Source organism: Somniosus microcephalus, chromosome 11, assembly GCF_052327205.1.
Source record: "Somniosus microcephalus isolate GS21.2 chromosome 11, FLI_Smic_1.0, whole genome shotgun sequence".
In the NCBI taxonomy this organism is placed as follows: domain Eukaryota; kingdom Metazoa; phylum Chordata; class Chondrichthyes; order Squaliformes; family Somniosidae; genus Somniosus; species Somniosus microcephalus.
In genome coordinates this window covers 94,415,376-94,432,805 of record NC_140997.1, presented here as the reverse complement: position 1 = coordinate 94,432,805, position 17,430 = coordinate 94,415,376, and the positions used below count along the sequence as shown (strand labels likewise).

At 45.4% G+C, this 17,430-nt stretch overlaps 1 protein-coding gene across 2 annotated transcripts in view; it reads left to right on the top strand.

Moving 5' to 3' along the window:
* Positions 1 to 15,236, top strand: part of polr3e (polymerase (RNA) III (DNA directed) polypeptide E) — a 53,273-nt gene extending 38,037 nt beyond the window's left edge. For both annotated transcript variants that reach the window (XM_086001079.1, XM_086001080.1), the window contains exons 13-15: positions 7,713 to 7,790; positions 9,811 to 9,936; positions 14,412 to 15,236. In XM_086001079.1, the coding sequence (XP_085857205.1) occupies positions 7,713 to 7,790; positions 9,811 to 9,936; positions 14,412 to 14,468 (261 nt within the window). In that variant the 3' untranslated portion in view covers positions 14,469 to 15,236. The remainder of the gene's footprint in view (positions 1 to 7,712; positions 7,791 to 9,810; positions 9,937 to 14,411) is intronic.
* Positions 15,237 to 17,430: the final 2,194 nt, after the last annotated feature.

Sequence of the window (17,430 nt, the reverse complement as noted above, 5' to 3'; positions counted from 1 at the left end):
AGAGATTGGGTCGATTAGGCTTATATTCGCTAGAGTTTAGAAGAATGTGAGGGTATCTCATTGAAACTTATAAAATTCTAACAGGACTAGACAGACTAGATGCAGGAAGGCTGTTCCTGATGGCAGAGGAGTCCAGAACCAGGGGTCACAGTCTAAGGATAAGGGATAAGCCATTAAGGACTGAGATGAGGAGGAATTTCTTCACCCAGAGAGTGGTGAACCTGTGGAATTCTCTACCACAGAAGGCAGTTGAGGCCAATTCACTAAGTATATTCAAGAAGGAGTTAGATATATTTCTTAAGGCTAAGGGGATCAAGGGATATGGGGAGAAAGCAGGGACAGGGTACTGAATTTGGATGATCAGCCATGATCGCATTGAATGGCGGAGCAGGCTCGAGGGGCCGAATGGCCTACTCCTGCTCCTATCTTCTATGTTTCTATGTCACAGAGGTAGGTTTTAAGGAGCGTTTAAAGGGGGACAGAGCGGTACAGAGGTTTAGGGAGGGAATTCCAGAGCTTAAGGCCCAGGCTGCTGAAGGAACATAAGAAAACAGGAGTCGGCCATTCGGCCCCTCGAGCCTGCTCCGCCATTCAATAAGATCATGGCTAATCTTCTACCTCAACTCCACTTTCCTGCACTATCCCCATATCCCTTCATTCCCTTAATAGCCAAAAATCTATCAATCTCTGTCTTGAATATACTTCACATTTGAGCCTCCACAGCCATCTGGGGTAGAGAATTCCAAAGATTCTGAGTGAAGAAATTTCTCCTCATCTCAGTCCTAAATGGCCGACCCCTTATTCTGAGACACTGACCCCTGGTTCTAGACTCCCCAGCCAGGGGAAACATCTGCCCAGCATCTACCCTGTCAAGCCCTGTAAGAATTTTGCATGTTTCAGTGAGATCACCGTTCATTCTTCTAAACTCTAGAGAATATAGGCCCAGTCTACTCAATCTCTCCTCACAGGACAATCCCCCCATCCCAGGAACCAGTCTGGTGAACCTTCACTGCACTCCCTCTATGGCAAGTATATCCTTCCTTAGGTAAGGAGACCAAAACTGTACACAATACTCCAGGTGTGCTCTCACCAGGGCCCTATATAATTGCAGTAAGATGTCTTTATTCTTATACTCAAATCCTCTTGTAATGAAGGCAAACATACCATTTGCTTTCCTAATTGCTTGCTGTACCTACATGTTAACTTTCAGTGATTCGTGTACAAGGACACCCAGGTCCCTCTGAATACCAACAGTTCCCAATCTCTCACCATTTAAAAAATACTTTGATTTTCTAATTTTCCTACCAAAGTGGATAACTTCACATTTCTCCACATTATTTTCCATTTGCCATGTTCTTGTCCACTCACTTAGCCTGTCTATATCCCCTTGAAGCCTCTTTGCATCGTCCTCACAACTTACATTCCCACCCAGCTTTATATCATCAACAAACTTGGATATATTACATTTGGTCCCCTCATCCAAATCATTGATATCGATTGTGAATAGCTGAGGCCCAACCACTGATCCTTGCGGTTAGAGGGAGGGGCGATGCCACTGAGGCGTTGCGCGCACAGGGGTGATGGGTGAACGGGACTTGGTGCGAGTTAGGATACAGGTCAGCAGAGTTTTGGATGAGCTGAAGTTTACAGAGGGTGCGAGGTGGGAGGACCAGAAGTGCGTTGGAGTCGTCGAGTCTGAGGATAACCAAGGCACAGATGAGGGTTTCAGCAGCAGATGAGCTGACTATATCTGCTTCGTATCAATGTCAGCAAGTGCTTGTTTGCTTTCTTTGCCTCCAGGATGTGCCCCCCCTGCCCTGCACCCACTTTTCCTCCTGGCTTACAGGGTACATCTGAAACACGGGTGACCTCACGCAGGAGTGTGGAGTGAAGGGTCTTTGAATTCAGCATCACGGTGTGGCGGACGTTGAATTCAGAGGATTAAAATCCACCAAATTCTAATCCTGCGTGTGTGTAGAGAGGTTAAAATTGGATGTACTTTTCAAAAAAAAAAGTGATTTTCCTGTTAGAATTTCAAGAAATGGGAAAATCCCATTGAAAGGAGAATGGAACTAATTGGAGAGCTCTTTCAAAGCCGGCACAGGCACAATGGGCCAAATGGCCTCCTTCTGTGCTCTATGATTCTATGAAACAATTTTAAGATATTAAAAACACAGATCCGTTACGATGCTTGCTTTTATTTTGTTTCTCCTACCTGCCCGAAAGATCCTTTCACTCGCAATAACCCAGCCAGTGTCAGTAGCTGGCTCCTGCCCTCTGAGCTCCTTTGTGTGTCTTGAACAGGCTGCTGTAAGTATAGTGGAAGCTGCTGGGGATTTTTATTTACAGTACATTGAAGACGCATCAAATTACGAGAGGCCACAAAGAGGCTGCAACTTATTCCACGCGTCCAAATAAAAGCGTAAACTATAAATGGAGCTTAGGCGCATCTCAGCCAAGTCCAGACATTAAATTGTAGCCTTTTGCTTCCGTTCTGCCATCTAGATTATAGCTTCAGTAAAACAAAACCCCCCACACCAAATGCCAGTTAATGGTGCTGAAGTTACGCTGATTGAAAACTCTTGAGACCAAAGTGCCATCACTGCAGGATAATACCAGGCTTCCTGGCTCTTGCATTAGACTCCCAGGAACGTGTGACGTGCCCGGTTTGTTAACCAACACCTTGTCTTCAGGACTTTCCCCGCTCGCAGTAACCGCCAAGGTTGTATCTGTCTGACACCTGCCCGCCTTATGGTTGCATTTGGTACGTCCTGAGGAAGGGGTTATGGTCAGGGTTAATTTCTCCCAAAGTCGGCGGCACTTTGCAGGTAGGTGCCAAGCGTACACGGCCCTGGTGTCCGTTGTCTCCGGCGTGATTCTGTTGTTGTTTTCCACTTGTGGAGGAGTCCAAAACTAGAGGCCATCAATATAAGAGAGTCACTAATAAATCCAATCGGGAATTCAGGAGAAACTTCTTTACCCAGAGAGCGGTGAGAATGTGGAACTCACTACCACAGGGAGTAGTTGAGGTGAATAGCATAGATGCATTCAAGGGGAAGCTGGATAAGCACATGAGGGAGAAAGGAATAGAAGGATACGTTGATGGGAAGGAGGCTCGAGTGGAGCATAAACACTGGCATGGTCCAGTTGGGCCGAATGGCCTGTTTCTGTGCTGTAAATACTTTGCAATTATATGTAATTATTCCACCTAAGTGATCTCTGAATCAGAAACTTGTAGGTTCTATTCTCAGTGTAGGACTTGAGCACGTAATCTAGGTTGACACTTCAGTCCATTACAGAAGAGGGTGCTGCTGGTTTAGACTTCTCTTGGGTGGGATGTCGAACCGAGGCCCCGTCCGCCTGTTCAGGTGGACGTAAAAGATTCCAGGAGTTCATCTTCTGCCAGCACTTCCAAACAAGATTCGCCAGGCATTCATCTCATTGCTGCTTGTGGGACCTTGCTGTGCACAAATTGACTCCATGTTTATCTATAAATACAACAGTGCAACTGCACTTCAAAGATAATCCATTGGCTGTGAAATACCCTGGGTGCAGTCGTGTTGTGGTTATGTTACTGGACGAGTAATCCAGAGGCCGAGACTATATTAAAAACGCACAGAACTTGAGTTCAAATCCCACCATAGCAGTTTGAGAATTTTTGAAAATCTGGAAATAAAAAGCTGGTACCAATAAAAGTGACCACGAAGTTGTCAGAATGTCATAAAAACCCGACTGGTTCACTAAAGTCCTTCAGGGAAGGAAACCTGCCGTCCTTACCCAGTCTGGGCCTACACGTGACTCCAGTCCCACACCAACATGGTTGACTCCTCACTGCCCTCTGAAGTGGCCGAGCGAGACACTCAGTCGTATCAAACTGCTACAAAGAATAACAGTATTGTGAGAACACCTTCACCACATAAACGTCAGCGGTTCAAGAAGGCTCGCCACCACCTTCTCAGGGCAACTAGGGATGGGCAATCCAGCGACGGCCACATCCAGAGAATGATTTTATTTTAAGTTCTTTGGGACATCCTGAGCTTCTGAATGGAGCTATTGAATCATAGAGTTATACAGCACGGATAGAGGCCCTTCGGCCCATCGTGTCCGCGCCGGCCATCAAGCCCTGTCTAATCTAATCCCATATTCCAGCATTTGGTCCGTAGCCTTGTATGTTATGGCATTTCAAGTGCTCATCCAAATGCTTCTTAAATGTTGTGAGGGTTCCTGCCTCCACAACCCTTTCAGGCAGTGAGTTCCAGACTCCAACCACCCTCTGGGTGAAAAAGTTCTTTCTCAAATCCCCTCTAAACCTCCCGCCCTTTACCTTGAATCTATGCCCCCTAGTTATTGGCCCTTCTACTAAGGGAAAAAGCTCCTTAGTATCCATCCTATCTATGCCCCTCATAATTTTGTACACCTCAATCATGTCCCCCCTCAGCCTCCTCTGCTCCAAGGAAAACAAACCCAATCTGCCCAGTCTCTCTTCATAGCTGAAGCGCTCCAGCCCTGGTAACATCCTGGTGAATCTCCTCTGCACCCTCTCCAAAGCGATCACATCCTTCCTGTAGTGTGGCGACCAGAACTGCACACAGTATTCCAGCTGTGGCCTAACGAGTGTTTTATACAGCTCCATCATAACCTCCTTGCTCTTGCCTTCATTAGCCGAGGCATAGAATATAAGTATCCCATATGCCTTTTTAACCACCTTATCCACCTGTTCCGCCGCCTTCAGGGATCTGTGTACTTGCACACCCAGATCCCTCTGACCCTCCGTCTTGCCTAGGGTCTTACCATTCATTGTGTATTCCCTTGCCTTGTTAGTCCCCCCAAAGTGCATCACCTCGCACTTTTCCAGGTTAATTTCCATTTGCCACTGTTCTGCCCATCTGACCAACCCATCTATATCGTCCTGCAGACTGAGACTACCCTCCTCGCTATTTACCACCCTACCAATTTTTGTATCATCCGCGAACTTACTGATCATACCTTTTACATTCATATCCAAGTCATTAATGTAGACCACAAACAGCAAGGGACCCAGCACCAATCCCTGTGGTACCTCACTGGCCACAGGCTTCCAGTCACAAAAACAACCTTCGACCATCACCCTCTGCCTTCTGCCACTAAGCCAGTTTTGTATCCAATGTGCCAAGGCACCCTGGATTCCATGGGCTCTTACCTTCTTGACCAGTCTCCTGTGTGGGACTTTATCGAAGGCCTTACTGAAATCCATGTATACCACATCCACTGCATTACCCTCATCCACACACCTAGTCACCCCCTCAAAAAATTCAATCAAATTAGTCAGACATGATCTTCCCTTGACAAAGCCATGTTGACTATCCCTGATTAATCCTTGCCTCTCCAAGTGGAGACTAATTTTGTCCCTCAGAATTTTTTCCAATAATTTTCCTACCACTGATGTTAGGCTCACTGGCCTGTAGTTCCCCGGTTTTTCCCTACTCCCCTTCTTGAATAATGGTACTACATTAGCGGTTCTCCAGTCCTCTGGCACATCCCCTGTGGCCAGAGAGGTTCTGAATATATGTGTTAGAGCCCCCCCAATCTCTTCCTTTGCCTCAGACAGCAGCCTGGGATACATTTCGTCCGGGCCTGGGGATTTATCCATTTTTATACCTGCTAAAACCGCCAATACCTCCTCCCTCTCGATGTTAATATGTTCGAGCATATCACAGTCCCCCCGCCCTATTTCTATGTCTACATCGTCCTTCTCCATAGTGAAAACAGATGCAAAAAATTCATTTAGAACCCCTCCTACATCTTCCGGCTCCACACACAGATTGCCACTTTTGTCCCTAATGGGCCCTATTTTTTCCCTAGTTATCCTCTTACCCTTAATATACTTATAAAACATCTTAGGGTTTTCCTTTATTTTGCTCACCAGTGTTATTTCATGGCCCCTCCTTGATCTCCTAATTTCTTTTTTAAGTATCCCCCTGCACTTTTTGTACTCCTCTAGGGCTTCCTCCATCTTTAGCCTTTTGTATCTGCCAAAAGCCCTCCTTTTTTTCCTAATCCATTCTCGTATATCCCCTGACATCCAAGGTTCCCTGTGGTTTTTGGAACCACCCTTGACCTTTACGGGAACATGTTGCCATTGTATGATCTCAATCTCCCTTCTGAAAGCCTCCCATTGCTCCGATGCGGATTTTCCTACAAGTAGCTGATCCCAGTCCATTTTGGCCAGATCCTGCCTTATCCTATTAAAATCGGCCTTCCCCCAATTTAGAACCTTTATTTCCGGCCCATCCCTGTCCTTTTCCATGACCACCTTAAATCTCACCATATTATGGTCACTGTCACCAAAGTGCTCACCTACCAGCACTTCTTCCACTTGGCCGGCCACATTCCCTAGAATTAGGTCCAGTACCGCCCCCTCTCTTGTAGGACTTTCTACATGCTGGCTCAAAAAGCTCTCCTGGATGCACTTTAAGAATTCTACACCCTCTGAGCCTTTCACACTCTGACTATCCCAGTTAATACTGGGGAAGTTGAAATCCCCCATTATTATTACCCTATTATTTGCACATTTCTCTGAGATTTGCCTACATATCTGTTCCTCTATCTCCCCCTGACTGTTTGGGGGGCCTATAGTACACTCCCAGCAAAGTGCTTGCCCCCTTTTTGTTTTTAAGCTCCACCCATATGGCCTCATTAGAGGAACCTGCTAATATATCATCCCTCCTTATGGCAGTAATTGATTCCTTAATTAATATTGCGACACCCCCTCCTCTTATCCCTCCCCCTCTGTCTCGCCTGAAGATTCTGTACCCCGGAATATTGAGCTGCCAGTCTTGCCCCTCCCTCAACCATGTCTCTGTGATAGCAACAATATCGTACTCCCATGTGTTTATCAACACCTTCAGCTCATCCACCTTATTTGCAAGACTCCTTGCATTAAAATAGATGCCATCCAGCCTTGCCCTTATATATTTGCCCTGTCTACCAAGCTGACTTGTTTTTTTTCTCTATAATTGGCAGCACATCACCCCCTATTTCAGCTCCCCTCTGTATCCCATCCCCCTGCCAAGTTAGTTTAAACCCCCCCCCAACAGTGCTAGCAAACCTCCCCGCAAGGATCAATCCATTCCTTTCTCCCATCCTGATATAAAGCAACTTTATATATTTATGTAGACCCCAAGTGCTGTGTTTTTAATGTTTTGGTTGACTGGCGATCTGCCACATACAGAAACCATTCAAGATGTTTGAGTCTCCAAACCACGATAGACTTGGAGTTTGTGTTTGCCCAATGCAGCGTGCACAATCTTTTGTCCCACACCCCACTTACCCAGGTCTAGATAGCTTGGTAGATCCAAGGTTTAGAGGCCCTCCAAGTGTGAGCAGCTGTACGACTGGACTTCAACCCGATAAATCCGCACAGCTTACCAACACAATGCACTGGTATCCTTCCCACTGCTTGTCCAGACTGGAGCCTTTGGAGAATTGGCTCGTAGGGCTAGCTGGAGCTAAATGGGAAGACCCCCAGCTCCCACTGGCTGGTCTTTGAGTGACCCAGGCCAATCACCAACATGCCTGGAGTACTTTGGACCTGTCTGGTTCCGTTATCCCATTACCAACTCTGCCACAGCAAATTGTGCTTAGTTCCCAACTTTCCATCGCTGGGCATGTTCTGTAGTTTTGGGTTTCAGTGGTAGAGCGTAGAATCACTCTCTCACATACACATTGTTCAGTTCCCTCCACAGACAACTGCTTCAGCTGATGAACAGAAGGTTTTTGCACTATGGGAAGCTGGGGACTCCTTTGATCAGGTAAGTTGCTTATTCCAAAGTATCTTTTCTATTGCCTTTTGCAGCTCTTGAATCCGGCTCTCTTCTACAGGTCAGTGTTGGCATGTCGTGCTTCTTTTCTTTGTTGAGTAAAGCAAGGTGAAGGGCTCTGGTCCAAAGTGCAGGGCAGCACCAGGGTTAGAGAGGGTGAAAGAGGGGACTTGAATCGGGAAGTAACTTGGTGACTCCAGGCCTGGGTGTTTAGGTAATTCTCAAAAGAACCAGGGGAGAGATGAGAAATTGTTTTACGCAGTGCGTTATGATGATCTGGAATGCGCTGCCTGAAAGGGCAGTGGAAGCAGATTCAATAGTAGCTATCAAAAGGGAAATTCGATAAATACTAGAAGGGGGAAAAAATGCAGGGCAAGGACAAGGGAGCAATGTTCCCCCTAAGCTGGACGGATTAGCGACCATGCATCCATCGGGAGGTCCCGCGCAGGCCACTCACAAGCTGTTGCTGCTGGAAGATAACATTTAAAGGGGCCGCGCACGGTGGGGGGAAATCAGAGGGAACATTGCAAGGGAGTGGGACTAATTGGATAACTCTGTCAATGTGGCATAGTGGTTAGCACTGTTGCCTCACAGCGCCAGAGGCCCGGGTTCGAATCCGGCCTCGGGTGACTGTCTGTGTGGAGTTTGCACATTCTCCCCGTGTTTGCGTGGGTTTCCTCCGGGTGCTCCGGTTTCCTCCCACAGTCCAAAGATGTGCGGGCTAGGTTAATTGGCTATGATAAATTGACCCTTAGTGTTGGGGATTAAATACACGGGGATAGGGTGGGATATGTGTTGATGTAGGGGTTACGGGGATCGGGTGGGATATGTGTCGGTGCAGGCTCGATGGGCCGAAATGGCCTCTATCTGCACTGTGGGGTTTCTGTGATGAGCCGGCACAGGCACACTGGGCCGAATGGCCTCCTCCTGTGCTGTATCATTCTATGACTCTGACCGTGGGAGGCGATAGGGAGGGAATGCTGCAACGAAGGAGCAGAGGAGACTGAAAGAGGGATAATGGCATCGGTGTGAAAAATAAATGGCTTTTATTTCCAGAGAATATCGGGACAATAACGTTCCACTTGTACTGTGAAACCAATCAAACTTCAGTGTCACTTAACATTTTGACTATAAACAGGGAGATAAAACAGCTGTGAGACCCTAGGGGGTGGGGAAATGAGCTAGAATTGTTTTCAGCAGTCGGATTGCGGGATGTGTGTAGAAAGACACTTCTGTGTCTCAGGAGGAACGCAAATGAAAAGTTCAGAGTGCCTCTGACCTTTGTGTCTCCATTTTATTGATACTAAGGTCATCACATGATGTTGACTGGTTTATATTCCTGTGGAACAGCCCCGGCGACTGTCCCTCTCAGTCAGTAAGTGCGGGCCGGATACCGTGATTACAGAGCAGAGAAGGTTAAGGGGAGATTTAATAGAGGTGTTCAAAATGATGACTGGTTTTGATAGAGTAAATAAGGAGAAACTGTTTCCACTGGACACAGATTTAAGGTAATTGGCGAAAGAACCAGAGGGGAGGTGAGCAATGTTCCCTTGAAGCTGCATGGCCACGCAGTGACCTTGAAGTCACGCGCAGCCTGCTCACCGGCTTTTAAATGGGAAAAAACACGCACGTGCAGAATTTTGAATGGGCTGCGCAGCCCGTTAAAGGGGCCGTTCACCCAAAAAAAAAAATTAGAGGGAACATTGGAGATGAGAATTTTTTTACGCTGTTATGATCTGGAATGCACTGCCTGAAAGGGCGGCGGAAACAGACTCAATAATAACTTTCAAAAGAGAATTGGATAAATACTTGAAGGGAAACATTTGCAGGGCTATGAGGAAAGAGCAGGGGAGTGGGACTAATTGGAGAGCTCTTTCAAAGAGCCAGCACAGGCACGATGGGCCGAATGGCCACATTCTGTGCTGTAAGATTCTATGATGCTTTGAATAAGCTTGGGTTGTGTCTTCCAATGATGCAGGATTGACGTTTTTCTCGGGTTTTATTGTTTCAGCATCGGCAAATACTCCTTGAAATTTTTTCAAAAAATTATCGTGTGCGTAGGAATGTCATCCAGTCTAAGCTGGGTCAGGATTTTGGAGACAGTCTCAGTAAACCAGATGTGGACAAGGTTCTGAAGGTAACGTGACCAACTGCTTAACGCGGGAGTTTAAATCTGCTCTAAATAACGGAGCAGTGCTCCGGTCTGGTGTGGGTACATTAGTGTAGTGGCCTCCCATCTTCTGCCCTTCGTAAACTAGAGCTCATCCAATATCCTGCTGCCCGTATCCTAATGCACCAGGTCCCATTCACCCATCACGCCTGTGCTCGCTGACCTACATTGACTCTCGGCCTGACAACGCCTCGATTTTAAAATTCTCATTCTTGTGTTCAAATCCCTCCATGACCTCGCCGTCCCTATCTCTGTAATCTCCTATAGCCCTACAACCCTCCGAGATCTCCGCGCCTCCAATTCTGGCCTCTTACACATTCCCGATTTTAATCGCTCCACTATTGACAGCCGTGCCTTCTGCTCCCTAGGCCCTAAGCTCCGGAATTCCCCCCCCCTAAACCCCTCTGCCTCTCTACCTCTCTCTCCTCCTTTAAGACGCTCCTTAAAACCTACCTCTTTTACCAAGCTTACGGTCACTTGTCCTAATATCTGCATAAGTGTCAAATTTAGTTTGACAATGCTCCTGAGAAGCATCTTGGTATATTTTACTACGAATGCAAGTTGTTAAATTACCGGACTAATAATCGAGAGAATGAGAGTTCAAGTTCTGCCATGGCACTTTGAGAATTTGAACCTAGTTTTAAATAATCTGGAAATAAAAGGCTGGTATCAATAAAAGTGATCATGAATCTGTCGGATTGTCGTAAAAACCCAACTGGTTCACTAATGTCCTTTTAGGGAAGGAAACCTGTCGTCCTTACCTGGACTGGGCCTATATGTGACTCCAGGCTGACACCAACATGGTTGACTCGTAATTGTCCTCCGTTGTATTAAACCAGCTACGAGCAGTTCAAGAAGGCAGCCCATCACCACCGCCATCTTCTAGGGGCAATTAGGGATGGGCAATAAATGCCGGCCTTGCTAGCGACACCCACATTCCGAGAATGAATAAAAGGCTTGTTTGTGGTTGAAACATAGAAGATAGGAGCAGGAGTAGGCCATTCGGCCCCTCGAACCTGCTCCGCCATTCAATGCGATCATGGCTGATCATCCAAATTCAGTACCCTGTCCCTGCTTTTTCCCCATATCCCTTGATCCCCTTAGCCTTAAGAAATATATCTAACTCCTTCTTGAATATATTTAATGAACTGGCCTCAATTGTCTTCTGTGGTAGAGAATTCCACAGATTCACCACTCTCTGGGTGAAGAAATTCCTCCTCATCTCAGTCCTAAATGGTTTACCCCTTATCCTTAGACTGTGACCCCCTGGTTCTGGACTCCCCCGCCATCGGGAACATCCTTCCTGCATCTAGTCTGTCTAGCCCTGTTAGAATTTTATAAGTTTCAATGAGATACCCTCTCATTCTTCTAAACTCTAGCGAATATAAGCCCAATCGACTCAATCTCTCTTCATACTTCATTCCTGCCATCCCAGGTATCAGTCTGGTGAATCTTCGTTGCACTCCCTCCATGGCAAGAACATCCTTCCTCAGATAAGGCGACCAAACCTGCACACAATACTCAAGGTGTGGTCTCACCAAGGCCCTGTACAACTGCAGCAAGACATCCTTGCTCCTGTACTCAAATCCTCTCGCTATGAAGGCCAGCATACCATTTGCCGCCTTAACCGCCTGCTACACCTGCATGCTTACCTTCAGCAACTGGTGCACAAGGACACCCAGGCAGGTCTTGTTGCACTTCCCCTTTTCCCAGTCTATTGCTGTTCAGATAATAATCTGCCTTCCTCTTTTTGCCACCATAGTGGATAACCTCGCATTTATCCACATTGGGCAGAGGCATGGCAGATGCAGTACAATCACCCAACCTGTCCAAATCATCCTGGAGTTTCTCTGCATCCTCCTCACAGCACACACGCCCACCCAGCTTTGTGTTGTCTGCAAACTTGGAGATATTACATCTAGTTCCCTCGTCTAGATCATTAATATATATTGTGAATAGCTGGGGTCCTAGCAATGATCCCTGCGGTACCCCACTAGTCACTGCCTTCCACTCGGAAAAAGACCCGTTTATTTCAACTCTTTGCTTCCTGTCTGCCAACCAGTTTTCTATCCAAGTCAGTACCTTGCCCCCAATCCCATGTGCTTTAACTTTGCACGCTAGTCTCTTATGCGGGACCTTATCAAAAGCCTTCGGAAAGTCCAAATACACCACATCCACTGGTTCTCCCTTATCTATTCTACCAGATACATCCTCAAAAAATTCCAGTAGATTAGTCAAGCATAATTTACCTTTTGTAAATCCATGTTGACTTTGTCCGATCCGGTCACTGTTTTCCAAGTGCTCTGCTATTACATCTTTTATAATGGACTCTAGCATTTTCCCCGCCACCGATGTCAGACTTATATAATTCCCCGTTTTTTCTCTACCACCTTTTTTAAATAGTGGGGTTACATTAGCTACCCTCCAATCCATGGGAACTGTTCCAGAGTCTATAGAATTTTGGAAGATGACCAGCAATGCATCTACTATTTCTCGGGCCCCTTCCTTAAGTACCCTAGGATGTAGATTATCAGGCCCTGGGGATTTATCGGCCTTCAATCCCGTCAATTTCCCTAACACCATTTCCCTACAAATTTCATTCAGTTCCTCCCTTTCATTAGACCCTATGTTCCCCGACATCTCTGGGAGTTTATTTGTGTCCTCCTTTGTGAAGACAGAACCAAAGTATGTATTTAATTGGTCTGCCATGTCTTTGTTCCCCATTATAAATTCCCCTGATTCTGACTGCAAGGGACCTACGCTTGACTTTACCAATCTTTTTCTCTTCACATATCTATAGAAGCTTTTACAGTCAGTTTTTATGTTCCTTGCAAGCTTACTCTCATACTCTATTTTCCCCCTCTTAATTAATCCCTTTGTCCTCCTTTGCTGTATCCTAAACTGCTCCCAATCCTCAGGTTTACTGCTTTTTCTGGACAATTTATATGTCCTCTCCTTGGATCTTATGCTATCCCTAATTTCCCTTGTTAGCCACGGTTGAGTCACCTTTTTTGTTTTATTTTTATGCCAAATGAGAATGCTGGGAAGTTATTGATTTTTTTTAATTAAAAACATTTCGAAGTTCTTTTTACAATTCAGCCAGTCGGACTCGCTCAGTAAATGCACAGCAAACGGGTTCCTGCTTCAATCTTTCATCCATCCTGAGTTAACTGATCTTAGCCAGGTCGTAGGTACGGATGCCACAGTTGGGTTTCCTGGTTAGGGAGGGACCGTAGTGATCTAGCAGAGCCATTCGTGGACATCAGGTGAAGCTGGGGTCGGGATGTGATGCTCCTGCAGTCAAGTAGCCCGCACACGGGCTCGTACATGCAGAAGGATCACTTGGGAGAGGAAGCTGGTGCCACGGTCGGACTATATCCCAGTGAGAGTCAGTACCATGAGGGGAGAATATTGGCAAAACCAACGCTTTATAAAAGATGCATTTAGTTCCTTTCAAAGATTGATGTACTGCAAGATCAGCTCTAGGTCCTGGAGCAGCCATACCAGAGGGGTGATCAGCTTTGACAGACTTACACTGTCATTCTGGCTTTTTCCCGTTCAGTTTCTAACATGTTGCATTGATACCGGTCAGTTTCTTGCTCTTAATGGGAAACTTGCAGTCCATTACCGATCTATTCTGGGCATCACAACAGCACGATGAGGTCATTTTCTCTTGTACTTGGAACCATTTGCTGTGTCTCCACTCTCCAGTCCTGTGGTTTTTGCTGTAGACGTTTAGAAAGGCCAAAGACTGCAGTACGACAGACAACAAATCATCACCCGGGTGCCTTGTGTTGCCTGGAGACATGCAGAATAGATCAGTAGGAGACTCCAATCTCGCACCGGAGCTACATTCACACTTTTGCTAACTTAAAAAGTGTGAAACCCAGAAGTGCCGATCTTGTCAGCCACGGCTCAGTGGGCAGCTCGCTCACCTCGGAGTCGAAAGGTTGTGGGTTCAAGTCCCACTCCAGAGACTTGAGCACAAACTCTAGGCCGACACTCCAGCGCGGTGCTGAGGGAGTGCTGCACTGTCTGAGGTGCCGTCTTGTGAATGAGATATTAAACTGAGGCCCCGTCTGCTCCATCAGGTGGACGTAAAAGATCCCACGGCCACTATTTCGAAGAAGAGCAAGGGAGTTCTCCCTGGTGTCCTGGCCGATATTTATCCCTCAATCAACATCACAAAAAACAGATTATCTGGTCATTAACTTCATTGTGATTTGTGGAACTTTGCTGTGTGCAAATTGTCTGTTGCATTTCCTACATTATAACAATGATTGCTCTTCAAAGGTACTTCATTGGCTGTAAGCTGCTTTGGGAATGTCCTGAGGTTGTGAAAGGCACTATAGAAATGCAAGTCTTGTTTTTTTTATTTCTTTTGCAACCCCTAGTCCCCAAGCATTGAGACTGCCAGTTTTGAACTTTTCCTTCTTTCACAGGACTGCTGTGCAAGTCATGGTGGAATGTGGTATCTTAAAGGGACCCTGCCTTCTTGACAACAGCAGAATGCCCTGTTGCTACCCAATGACTGTCCTTTGGAACAGGGCGGTGAGGTGACGGATGATGAAGGTGGAACGCTGGTTTCGCTCCAGAGATGGGATAACAAGACAATCGAACCGTGCAACACGCAAGCCTTGTCCATTTGATCGTAACTGAATGAGAAAGCCCGAAGGAATGATGCTTCTACCCACACTGGGGAATAAAAGCCTAATCCATGTTTGCAGCTCAGCATTATCTGACTTGGATTTATTGATTTTAATCCAGTGTTCAAAATAAAGTTTGGATTGGTTGGAAAAATGTATCAGCTGGCTCCAGCCATATGGAATCATGGAATATCATTTAGTTTCATTTGAAATCACCTTTTAATCCCCCGCCCACCCCAATATGGATAACGGTTTATTATATATAACAATCAAATCAAAGGCTCCGATTCTGTTTTCATTAAAAAGATCTTCAGTAAAAAAGCAAAGTCTAATCTATTTCACTAATAAAAGCTGTGATCTAGCAATCTCGTACAATCCAGGAATGACAGCGCGGGGAGACCTTGTTTGTTAAATGTTTAATTTGACATTTTACTGTTTTAACACCAGTGAATTGTACCAAAGCCCTTTGGTTTCTAGATGCATTTTTTGTTTGTGTAACACATTTGTGGTTTTTTTTAATTACATCCTAACTTGAATTGCAGGTGAGGGAAAGTGTGACACCTGTTTAGTTGCTGCAAACAGTCGAAGATAAACTCTGTAAATAAAATGTTCAAAACCATGGGGCTGCTGTGCTTTTCTCATTTGTGAAGTTTTGCTGTAAGTCTATGACCGTGTATGAAATGTACTACTGTAATGGGTTTCTGCTTGGAAAATTTTAAAAATTCACTAACTTCAAGCAATGCAACTGGATTAGGTTGTGATCGGTTCCCTTCACACACTGATTTCTGCACCCTGTCTATCTTTGACACTGCCAGTTTTAGCGCTGAATTAAAGCTTCATTTGCCCCTCCCTGCTCCTTATAAAGCCTGCTACGCCATTCTTTTATTGAATCCTTTCTGCTTCTAATACCTATTTACTGCAGTCAATCTTCCTTCCCCTAATGTGTCTTATGCTATGGTAATACATTTTACTGTGAAAACAAATGCTGCCTGGATGGCTTACAGGTAACATTGCAAACAGGATCTGCATTTCATTGCTATGTTTTGAAGTGCAACATTTTAAACCAGCTGCCTCCAACCATCACCCCTCTGAGGTCAAATAAGTATGTATTTCCTTTGTTAAACTGCCTTCGTTTTTTAATTCCACCCCACCTCCTCCTCGCCTAAAGGTATCATAACGTGAGAAGGCCATATGCCCCCTCGAGCCTACTCTGCCATTCAATATGATCATAGCTGATCTGCTTCGACTCCACTTTCCCACTGATCCCCATCTCCCTCGAGTCCCATAGTGTCTGAAAAATCTATTGATCTTCATGAATATACTCAACGACTGAGCATTCACAGGTCTCTGAGGTAGAGAATTCCAAAGATTCACAAACCTCCTGAGTTGAGATGTTTCTCCTCATGTCTCCTAAATGGCTGACCCCTTATCCTGAGACTGTAACCCTTGGTTCTAAACTCTCCAGCCAGGGGAAACATCCTGCATCTACTCTGTCAAGCCCTCTAAGAATGTTACAGGTTTCAAGGAGATACTCTTGCTGAGTTGCAGTTCCATGGGAGCTGGCTGCCAGTGGCCATTCATGTGTCAGCCTGGACAGTGAGTGCTGACAGGCTATCTGGCCACGGGAGGATCACACCCAAGCCTAATCCTGTTTTCCCTTGCTGTCCGTGTTGCTATCCCAGAAGGGTTTACTGGAAAGGGAATGCTGGCTGATCCATTTTTTTCCTCTTGCAGCCCAAGCTGATTGTAGGACCCTGAACAAGTGACAGCTGTAGGCTGCTAATCCTGTTGTCTTCATTCCAAAACACTGTTTATCTGAAACTGCTGTATATTGATGTCTAACTATTTTGCTGGAGACTTAAACAAACCCCCAATGCAGCAGTTTACCACCATCCCCTGAATGAGTAAAAAAAAACAAAAGATTTGACTTTAAAAAGATTGCAATTGGTTCTTTAGTGCTGTAATTTAACCGCACCTGGGATTTTACTGATAAAACAGTTTGTGTTTGGGTATCGAGCAAGATATAGGCCAAAGAAAGTGAGTTTTGTGGATTATAACGGGAGCGAACAGAAGTGCAATGTACACACATTAAAATTGCTTATGGAAAAATGCAAACCCACTTGTTTTGCTAGATAGCAACTTAAATTTGGGGCGAGGCAACACGACTTTGAAGTATTCAGTATTCAATCTTAACCATAAAAGGAGGCCAAATGTCTGATAGTGTTCAAAACCCAAAGAGAGTTGAGCCTGAATGTTGGTTTCAGTTGACTTGATATTCTGTACAATACAATGTGGCAGGATATGTTTTATTAACAAATGGTAGTCTCATATGAAATGCATATGAAGGTTTTATATTGCTACACAAAAATTATGCAACTTAACATTAAAATATAAACATATTCAACTTACAACACCAGGAGCAGTATTATAAGAAAGTGGTGACTGCTGACAGGCCTGAGATGGAGAAGGTACTTCATGGGTAAATTGAGAACTTCTCTCCAGGCTTTTAGCCACTTTTCTATACTTGCACCAAGTGATTACCTCATTGGCTGCCTGAGAAGTATTGAAAGAGCAGATGTGTTTACAATTAGCTGATAACATTTGCAATGTCTTGCCTCATAACTTCATTAAATGGCTCTTCCTTTTGACCAAATAGGACTATCATTACAAAGGTCATGAGGAAACGAGAGACGGGGAGGTGCCTATGGCACAGTTGTTGGTCAGTCTTCACAGATCATGTTAGCTATCTTAAACTCTTTGCTGTTTGTGGCAAATGGGCAGAGGTTTCACCAATGGACAATAGCTGAAGGTATGG